Source organism: Pundamilia nyererei, unplaced genomic scaffold (genome assembly GCF_000239375.1).
Source record: "Pundamilia nyererei isolate P.nyererei 1_Seehausen unplaced genomic scaffold, PunNye1.0 scaffold00086, whole genome shotgun sequence".
NCBI classification, from domain to species: domain Eukaryota; kingdom Metazoa; phylum Chordata; class Actinopteri; order Cichliformes; family Cichlidae; genus Pundamilia; species Pundamilia nyererei.
In genome coordinates, this window is record NW_005187487.1 from 622,602 (window position 1) to 632,900 (window position 10,299).

Consider the following 10,299-nt stretch of genomic DNA (forward strand, 5'->3'; position numbering starts at 1 on the left):
TATTATAACCTTGTCTACCTCTGTGCCTCATTATGCATTTGTGTTTGTAGCCAATAAAGAGGAGGTGGTCCAGAAGGCCCGTCCAGTGTCCACTGATGTTGGAAGCAGCAACCCAAACTTCTCTGACCTCATGGATGAGTTTATCCAGGAGAGACTGAGGGCCAAAGGAACTTCAGTTAGTACAACACGCACGCTAATTTCAGATTGTGTCATAAGATGGAAGATACGAGCGTCACTTTCTCCTCTGTACACAGGGTCGCCGTGGCAGCAGCCCGGGAAGCCTGGAAGTTCCCAGGGATCTGCCAGAGCTCCTGGAGGCCAGTCATAGTCGTGATGGATCGCGACCCTTAGATGATCTTCGGCCTGTCGATGATCCGGGGGTTCCCTCTGAGTGGACGTCACCCGCTAGTGCCAGCGGTTCTGATGTCATCAGCTCCGACAGCCAGTCAGACTCCTTTAATGCCTTTCAGTACTCCACCTGCAAATTTGATAGTAAGGAACAAGATATGAGCAGTTTATTTATGCTGCACGGCACACATTTATCCTCTTTTTAAAACAATATTAAAGTATAAAACTGTTATCTTGTGCAAAACTTTTTATTAGTTCGTGTAAAATAGTTTTATGTTATTAAATAATCATTTTTTCTGCCCAGAGAAGCAGAAAAACACAAAATTGAGTTTCTTTTTTTTAAGGTAAATTAATCTGTAGGAGTAAGCCATCTCATCTTCTGTTTAACTTTGAAGAAGTTTTTGTGAAGTGTTTAAAAATAATGCATCACAGTTTGTCAGGCTGCTGAAATTAAAAGAGGAAAATCAACAACTGTACAATGCTGACTTTTCTTTCTTTTGTAGATTTTACTTTTAGCTCCGAGGCGTCTGCAGGGGGAGCTGGATCTGCAGCAGGAGGGGGAGGAGGTCGAGGCAGCTCGCTGGATCAGGACAGTCTCGGTGGGGGCGTGGCCTGTGAAGAGCAGGAGGTGGCCAGTTTGACGACACTTCACATCGACTCAGAGACGAGCAGCCTGAGCCACACTGTCACGGTTACAGGTAGGGACATAACAGACTTCAGCTCAATGCCTGCTCACCAGAACCCTTAAATACTGTGTTTTTATGCCATCTAAGGGGTTTTCCCAGTGCGTAATCTCCCAGTAGATTAAATGGGGGGGGGAATATAACAAATATTCAGAAAACATCCCAAAAACTGTGAGAATTTACTCTAATAAAGATAAAAGAAGTTGAAATAAATAACACTTATGTAACACTGATTTAACGCTTAAATAACGTTTGTTTATTTAGGAGCCATTTGATACAGTTTATCAAATTTTTTGGTAAACGCGTTGTAAATTAAGTCTATCTGAAATGTAGGTTCTTTGCGTCGATCATGCAAGCACAGACACACACACACACACACACACACACACACACACAAACACAAACTAACAATGGTTATCAAGTGTTTCTATGCAAGGTTACTTTAATCTAGTAAACAAATGGTTGTGTGTAGGCTGTGTAGCCTCTTAGATTTATCAGTTCCTGTTGGTGTTTGCGATAAGCACCTATTTTGTAAACAGATCCTCGTAACACTAATGAAGGATAAAGTAGGACTGGGCATCTAATAGAAATGTAAATTCAATTTCGGCTTCCAGTGGTTATTATAATAGAATAAGATGGAATAAAATTAATGCTTTTATCCATTATTTTTGCTGCAAAAAATTGATACAAGCATTAATAATACTGCAAAGTGTTGTTTTTTTCTTCCGTTATGAATCGAGGGCGTTCTTTTCCTTTGTAAGAGTCTAGTTTCGAAGGCTCGGCTGTCCCATTCAGGTCTCTGTCGTTTATCTTGTGGCCGCCGTGAAGTTTGCTGTTCACCAGCTCATCTCCCCGCACCTGCAGACATCCAGTGGTTGAATCTTCAGAACAGCAGTTGCCGTAACTCCCTACTGGATTTATGAATCCCTGTTAGATATTAACTAATCAAGATTACAACTTTAAATAACTAAGTGATCATGCCTTTTGTTGTAATCAAGCAGCCCTACTCTGAATAGAATATCACCTTTTTTTTTTTAAATTTAAGCCCGTTTTTTACTTTACCACCTCTCTACAGCGATGTGCATCCCTAAGAACATTTTATATGAAATTTGAGTGCAGGCTCTCATTTACCACAATGTTGAGTATCCATTTAAAATGATGTAAAAGGACCCAAACAATGATAGGCACTCTGCAAAAGAAACCCAGTCGAGTAAACCTTTTTAGAAATACTCTTGAAGGTACAAGATCAACAGATACTTTGAATGCAGTCTTTTGTTATTGATTAACAAGAACATCTATCATGTTTTCAGGATTTTTTTTTAAATATCACAGTGATGAGTGTCAATAAAAAGCATGAGAGTAGTGTAATAAAATACATAATAGCTGAAGCAAATAACATGCTTATAAATCACATTAGTGTGATCCAGAACAAAGAGAAAAATGGACTAAACTATCATAAGAAAGTATTTTTCTGATGGTCTTGGTTTTCTATGTGATCTTTAAAATGACGTTTTTTACTATCCACTTAGCACTTAGGTTTTAAGTGTCCTTCTTTGATATAAGTCAGAATAAAAACAACCTCTCAGCCTCACATTCCACCATAAAGCATGAATCTCATCCTCCCGTTGCCTTATCAGGAGTTGATGTTTTCTGTATTCTTTCCCAGGTTCGGAGAGTGCATCACCCATGCATTCACTCGGGGGCTCTCGTTCCCAGACTCCTTCTCCTGCCACTTTGACAGCAGAGCACACTGAGCACACGCATTCCCACTCCCACACCCACACCCATTTACAGCTGGACCAGAAACTCCACAACTCTGTCTTACAGACCCCCGATGACCTGGGTAATACTCAGAGGCATTCACTTTGAGATGTTTTTTCCTGTTCATACAAAGTGTAGTACTTTAATCATGTTTGTGAATATGAAATACTTTGTAGGATGACTCAGTCATGTTCTCATTGACTCATTAATTCCAGAAACGAGTGAGTTCCCCAGTGAGGACTGTAGCGTGATGGCGGGCGGCTCTCTGACCGGATGGCACGCAGATATTGCCACGGTAATGTGGCGAAGGATGCTGGGTATCCTGGGAGATGTGAACAGCATCAAGGACCCAGAAATCCACGCTCAGGTCTTTGACTACCTGTGTGAACTTTGGCAAAACCTGGCCAAGGTGAGAATTGAGACATACAGTGAACCCGCAACTCCTGTGTCAGTGAACATGTTCTCCAATGACGAGCTTTTCTGTTTGCAGATCAGGGATAATTTGGGCATTTCTCTGGATAACCAGTCGTCTCCTCCACCCCCTGTTCTGATCCCACCCCTGAGAATCCTCACCCCTTGGCTCTTTAAGGTATGTGTAATAGAGAGGTAACAATAAGGGTTATAACATAACATGTGTTTCAGTGTTAGTTAAGCAATCTTTTCTCTTTAGGCCACCATGCTGACAGAGCGTTACAAGCAGGGGAAACTTCACGCCTACAAGCTGATTTGTAGGATCATGAAGAGACGGCAAGACGTTTCACCAAACACAGACTATCTGACACACTTCTATAACATCATGCATCAAGGACTTCTCCACCAAGACCAGGTAGAGTGGTCTCAAATTTATACTTGAACATAATATATGAACAAACAGCATATTTTACAGTGGGGCAAAAAAGTATTTAGTCAGCCACCGATTGTGCAAGTTCCCCCACCTAAAATGATGACAGAGGTCAGTAATTTGCACCAGAGGTACACTTCAACTGTGAGAGACAGAATGTGAAAAAAAAATCCATGAATCCACATGGTAGGATTTGTAAAGAATTTATTCGTAAATCAGGGTGGAAAATAAGTATTTGGTCAATAACAAAAATACAACTCAATACTTTGTAACATAACCTTTGTTGGCAATAACAGAGGTCAAACGTTTACTATAGGTCTTTACCAGGTTTGCACACACAGTAGCTGGTATTTTGGCCCATTCCTCCATGCAGATCTTCTCGAGAGCAGTGATGTTTTGGGGCTGTCGCCGAGCAACACGGACTTTCAACTCCCGCCACAGATTTTCTATGGGGTTGAGGTCTGGAGACTGGCTAGGCCACTCCAGGACTTTCAAATGCTTCTTACGGAGCCACTCCTTTGTTGCCCGGGCGGTGTGTTTTGGATCATTGTCATGTTGGAAGACCCAGCCTCGTTTCATCTTCAAAGTTCTCACTGATGGAAGGAGGTTTTGGCTCAAAGTCTCACGATACATGGCCCCATTCATTCTGTCCTTAACACGGATCAGTCGTCCTGTCCCCTTGGCAGAAAAACAGCCCCATAGCATGATGTTTCCACCCCCATGCTTCACAGTAGGTATGGTGTTCTTGGGACGCAACTCAGTATTCTTCTTCCTCCAAACACGACGAGTTGAGTTTATACCAAAAAGTTCTACTTTGGTTTCATCTGACCACATGACATTCTCCCAATCCTCTGCTGTATCATCCATGTGCTCTCTGGCAAACTTCAGACGGGCCTGGACATGCACTGGCTTCAGCAGGAACACGTCTGGCACTGCGGGATTTGATTCCCTGCCGTTGTAGTGTGTTACTGATGGTGACCTTTGTTACTTTGGTCCCAGCTCTCTGCAGGTCATTCACCAGGTCCCCCCGTGTGGTTCTGGGATCTTTGCTCACCGTTCTCATGATCATTTTGACCCCACGGGATGAGATCTTGCGTGGAGCCCCAGATCGAGGGAGATTATCAGTGGTCTTGTATGTCTTCCATTTTCTGATGATTGCTCCCACAGTTGATTTTTTCACACCAAGCTGCTTGCCTATTGTAGATTCACTCTTCCCAGTCTGGTGCAGGTCTACAATACTTTTCCTGGTGTCCTTCGAAAGCTCTTTGGTCTTGGCCATGGCGGAGTTTGGAGTCTGACTGTTTGAGGCTGTGGACAGGTGTCTTTTATACAGATGATGAGTTCAAACAGGTGCCATTCATACAGGTAACGAGTGGGGGACAGAAAAGCTTCTTACAGAAGACGTTACAGGTCTGTGAGAGCCAGAGATTTTCCTTGTTTGAGGTGACCAAATACTTATTTTCCACCCTGATTTACGAATAAATTCTTTACAAATCCTACCATGTGGATTCATGGATTTTTTTTTCACATTCTGTCTCTCACAGTTGAAGTGTACCTCTGGTGCAAATTACTGACCTCTGTCATCATTTTAAGTGGGGGAACTTGCACAATCGGTGGCTGACTAAATACTTTTTTGCCCCACTGTATATTTTACAGATTTCTTTAATCTTGCAGCTGTTAATAAAACATTTTTTAATGTTAAATACTCAAATCCAGCTCTTTAAGCACAGAGTAAGTGCAGGAAAGCAAGGAAATGGGGAGAAAAGATAGTCATGCAGGCAAACATGCTGTGCTACTGTGAATGCACCTTTTGAAGCTAAATGTTTTAAAAAAACCTGTATTACTTTTACAGGACATTGTGAACACCATCATCAAACACTGTAGTCCCAGGTTCTTTAGTATCGGTCTACCTGGAGCCACCATGCTGATCCTGGATTTCATCATCGCAGCTTCTAGAGTCACTGCCTGCTCATCACTCAATGTAAGAAATCCTCCCATTTGCAGTGTTGGTTTCCAGCTTTACAGGAGCTGATTCTTTCATTCCTGTCCTCCTAACAAGTTTTATTTTCCAAAGGCTCCAAGAGTTGAAGCACAGATTCTTCTCGGATCTCTGGTATGCTTTCCCAACTTTTACGGGGAGCTTCCTGCTCTCCACCCCACCACAGCTGACGTGGTACTTACCAAGTTCCCTGATGTCAAGGTACGCGAATGCCGATCATCATCTTCCACCTTACCTTATCCCTAGTATCCTCCCCTGTCACAACAACTCTCTGCATGTCCTCCTTCACTACATCCATGAATCTTCTCTTAAGTCTTTTTCTTTTCCTCCTGCCTGGGAGCTCCATATTCAACTTCCTTTGTTCAGTAAATCCACTATCCCTCCTGTGCACATGTCCAAACTATCTCAACCTTAACCTTATCTCCAGCCTGAGCTGTCCTTCTAATGTATGTAAATGTAGTTTATGGAATATTTTCAGTAGCAGTGTATTTAGGTGGCTGAAATTATTCTTCACCAGAGGCTCCCCTTGTTTGGATAATAGGGAATTATAGCCATCCTAGCAGTTACAAATGCACAGAAAATTCTTCTTTTTTAATCTTGCAGCATCCTTTCTGCAAATGATATGCAGCGCAGCCTGGTTCAGTGTATTCACAGTGGATAAACTGTTCATCATACCTCATATGCACTTCTCTGGGAGAGTATTACAATACACCGCAATAAAATATTGAGAAAATAATTTATTTATTTTTTAAAGAAATTACTTTAATCTTCCTGTAAGTTCAGGGAAAAGCAGGACAATACAGTTAATACAATACAGCTCAAGTTTATCTACATTGTTTGTAATCCAGGTCAGTTCAAACATCGACTGTCCATAGGGGATCTCGAAAGCAAACTAATAGGCTAATGTCCCATCAACCATTCTTGTTTGAGCTAAGGGCGATGGGAGTGATGTTGTTATTGTTGTTGGTGCCATGTAAACTGCTAATGCCATGCGTGGCAGCGCCTCAGGCTCACTCACTGCTTTCTTATGTGGCAGAAGCTTGTTTTGAATCACTAAGCGGTCATTAACACTGACCAGAGGGACAAGACCAGGGAGTGTGTGAACGTGTCTGGGGTGTGTGTTGACCTGTTTAAACTGTGACTATGTGTCCATATTTAGTCCAGCATATCTGTCTACGATATGCATTAACACCACACGGTGTAGTTCCTTGAATCTGTTTCCTGTTTGTCTGACTGGGAACTATTAAGCTTGTCCTCATTTTCTGACATATAAATAGTGTTGAAATGATGGATGCTCATATCAAACATTGCCAAATAATGAGGTTAACTTAAAGGGAGGGGGAAATTAACTAAAATGGCTTGTTTCAGATACTGGACAAACTCAAGGACTACATCGAGGCCTTGTGTAAGATGGAGAAGGATTCTTTTGAACAGTGAATCATGCAAAGCTACTCTAATAGGTCCATTTTAAGGATGCAGTCTGTTTATTATTTATTATACACACCTTTAAGGGCTACTCAATTATGGCAAAAATCATAATCCCAATTATTATCATCATCGGTATTTTGATCTGAGTTCTGTAACATGACTTTTTATATTAATGCCTATAATAACAATACTAGTGGTCAGCTGATATATTGCTATTGAAAACTCATGTGCTGTATGTTTTTGTTTTTTTGTTGTTTTCTTTTTTTAAGGAGCATATCGTCAAAACCATCCTGACCTCTGCCAGGGATGAACCCTCTGCTCCTGCTAGGTAAAGGGTTTATAAAGTTTATTTATTTATTTATTTTTTACAGTGTTGCGCAGGTGCCCCAGGTTACCTAAAGTTATCATTTGTTAATAAATTCCTTAAGTATGTAACCACATCTGTTTGTGCTCACCGTTGGCGAGTATTTCTTTATTTTATGCTGGTTCCTGTGTGTAAAATTAATATATGCAGTGATTCCGATAAACTGCATTTATACAGGGAGTGCAGAATTATTAGGCAAATGAGTATTTTGTCCACATCATCCTCTCCATGCATGTTGTCTTACTCCAAGCTGTATAGGCTCGAAAGCCTACTACCAATTAAGCATATTAGGTGATGTGCATCTCTGTAATGAGAAGGGGTGTGGTCTAATGACATCAACACCCTGTATCAGGTGTGCATAATTATTAGGCAACGTCCTTTCCTTTGGCAAAATGGGTCAAAAGAAGGACTTGACAGGCTCAGAAAAGTCAAAAATAGTGAGATATCTTGCAGAGGGATGCAGCAGTCTCAAAATTGCAAAGCTTCTGAAGCGTGATCATCGAACAATCAAGCGTTTCATCCAAAATAGTCAACAGGGTCGCAAGAAGCGTGTGGAAAAACCAAGGCGCAAAATAACTGCCCATGAACTGAGAAAAGTCAAGCGTGCAGCTGCCAAGGCGCCACTTGCCACCAGTTTGGCCATATTTCAGAGCTGCAACATCACTGGAGTGCCCAAAAGCACAAGGTGTGCAATACTCAGAGACATGGCCAAGGTAAGAAAGGCTGAAAGACGACCACCACTGAACAAGACACACAAGCTGAAACGTCAAGACTGGGCCAAGAAATATCTCAAGACTGGTTTTTCTAAGGTTTTATGGACTGATGAAATGAGAGTGAGTCTTGATGGGCCAGATGGATGGGCCCGTGGCTGGATTGGTAAAGGGCAGAGAGCTCCAGTCCGACTCAGACGCCAGCAAGGTGGAGGTGGCGTACTGGTTTGGGCTGGTATCATCAAAGATGAGCTTGTGGGGCCTTTTCGGGTTGAGGATGGAGTCAAGCTCAACTCCCAGTCCTACTGCCAGTTTCTGGAAGACACCTTCTTCAAGCAGTGGTACAGGAAGAAGTCTGCATCCTTCAAGAAAAACATGATTTTCATGCAGGACAATGCTCCATCACACGCGTCCAAGTACTCCACAGCGTGGCTGGCAAGAAAGGGTATAAAAGAAGAAAAACTAATGACATGGCCTCCTTGTTCACCTGATCTGAACCCCATTGAGAACCTGTGGTCCATCATCAAATGTGAGATTTACAAGGAGGGAAAACAGTACACCTCTCTGAACAGTGTCTGGGAGGCTGTGGTTGCTGCTGCACGCAATGTTGATGGTGAACAGATCAAAACACTGACAGAATCCATGGATGGCAGGCTTTTGAGTGTCCTTGCAAAGAAAGGTGGCTATATTGGTCGCTGATTTGTTTTTGAATGTCAGAAATGTATATTTGTGAATGTGGAGATGTTATATTGGTTTCACTGGTACAAATAAATAATTGAAATGGGTATATATTTGTTTTTTGTTAAGTTGCCTAATAATTATGCACAGTAATAGTCACCTGCACACACAGATATCCCCCTAAAATAGCTAAAACTAAAAACAAACTAAAAACTACTTCCAAAAACATTCAGCTTTGATATTAATGAGTTTTTTGGGTTCATTGAGAACATGGTTGTTGTTCAATAATAAAATTATTCCTCAAAAATACAACTTGCCTAATAATTCTGCACTCCCTGTAGAGGCCTTTATTGCAAAACTGCTTGCTCACACTGTGCTGTTTTTGTCAGGTGTGTGGCTTTGTGCAGTCTGGGGATATGGCTGTGTGAGGAGCTGGCCCACGGGACTCAACATCCACAGATTAAAGATGCTCTCAATGTGATCTGTGTTACCTTGAAGGTCAGTTACACCTCAGTACATCTATAAATGGCAATTAAGTTCTGTTCAGCTGGACTTCCAAAAAGCAACCTAAATTTTATATTTGAACTGTGACTCATTAAGACTGAAATGTCAGACCAGTCTGATCGCATTATGAGTTGTGTTATAGTTGTCTGTTCTCACACTTTGTCCCCATTGACCATGGATCTCTCAGTTTCTGACTGTGGTCCAGTGAAATAAGACCAAAGCAGTGACTCTGATTCAAAGGCATAGCAGACTGGCCGCATGTTGCACAGATCTGCTCAACACACTAGTGCCAAAACATCTGCTCCTTTTTAGGCTGAAAGTCTATCATACTGTTTCCATGAGGCAAGCCATGGTATAGTGCAGACCACTTACATAGACAAATAAATTTAATGTAGTGTATGAGAGAACGTACGTCTGTTCTTTATCCTTTTCTTTCTTTCTTTTTAAGACAGACACATTTTCAATGATCCCTTCTCTACATCTGAATGTGAATCCTATTTAATACTTTGTGAACCCTGAAAATGATTGGCTGCAGCCGGATTGCCAAGCCAAACTATAGAACTGGTATCTTTGTTGATATATTCCTGTTGTTGTTAAGATAGCCTTTGATAGGAAACTCCTATGTAAAATCCTGTAAAATGTGTCGGTTATAAAAATTAAAGGGTCGCTGTCATCATGCCTCTCACTCCTCTCTGTTCTATACCCTTCCCACTAGACAAGTATGGATACATGAGTGTACTTCATTAAAGAGAATAAAAATGAGCAACAAAGACACATAAACATAGAGACCAGTTAGCGAGGCCCTGGTGAGAATGTGTATTCCCATGGAGGTTGTTGGCAGTCGCTGTGAGATGGTTGCAAACTAGTGGCTGAGTGGCAATAAAACTGCAATGGAAACTAGAAATTAAGTACCTTCGCTTTCAAAGTAAAAATGTGTCTTACCACTGCAACTGACACGTTTCAAGAGAAGCAACACTTTTTTT

General features: G+C 41.6%; 1 protein-coding gene across 5 annotated transcripts in view; it reads left to right on the forward strand.

The window, feature by feature from the left end:
• ralgapa1 (Ral GTPase activating protein catalytic subunit alpha 1) overlaps positions 1-10,299 on the forward strand; it is a 74,354-nt gene that overhangs the window by 21,865 nt on the left and 42,190 nt on the right. For all 5 annotated transcript variants that reach the window (XM_005738719.1, XM_013912306.1, XM_013912304.1 and 2 more), the window contains 11 exons: positions 51-175; positions 255-492; positions 852-1,046; positions 2,698-2,874; positions 3,008-3,201; positions 3,283-3,381; positions 3,463-3,618; positions 5,486-5,614; positions 5,708-5,833; positions 7,330-7,388; positions 9,202-9,310. In XM_005738719.1, the coding sequence (XP_005738776.1) occupies positions 51-175; positions 255-492; positions 852-1,046; positions 2,698-2,874; positions 3,008-3,201; positions 3,283-3,381; positions 3,463-3,618; positions 5,486-5,614; positions 5,708-5,833; positions 7,330-7,388; positions 9,202-9,310 (1,607 nt within the window). The remainder of the gene's footprint in view (positions 1-50; positions 176-254; positions 493-851; positions 1,047-2,697; positions 2,875-3,007; positions 3,202-3,282; positions 3,382-3,462; positions 3,619-5,485; positions 5,615-5,707; positions 5,834-7,329; positions 7,389-9,201; positions 9,311-10,299) is intronic.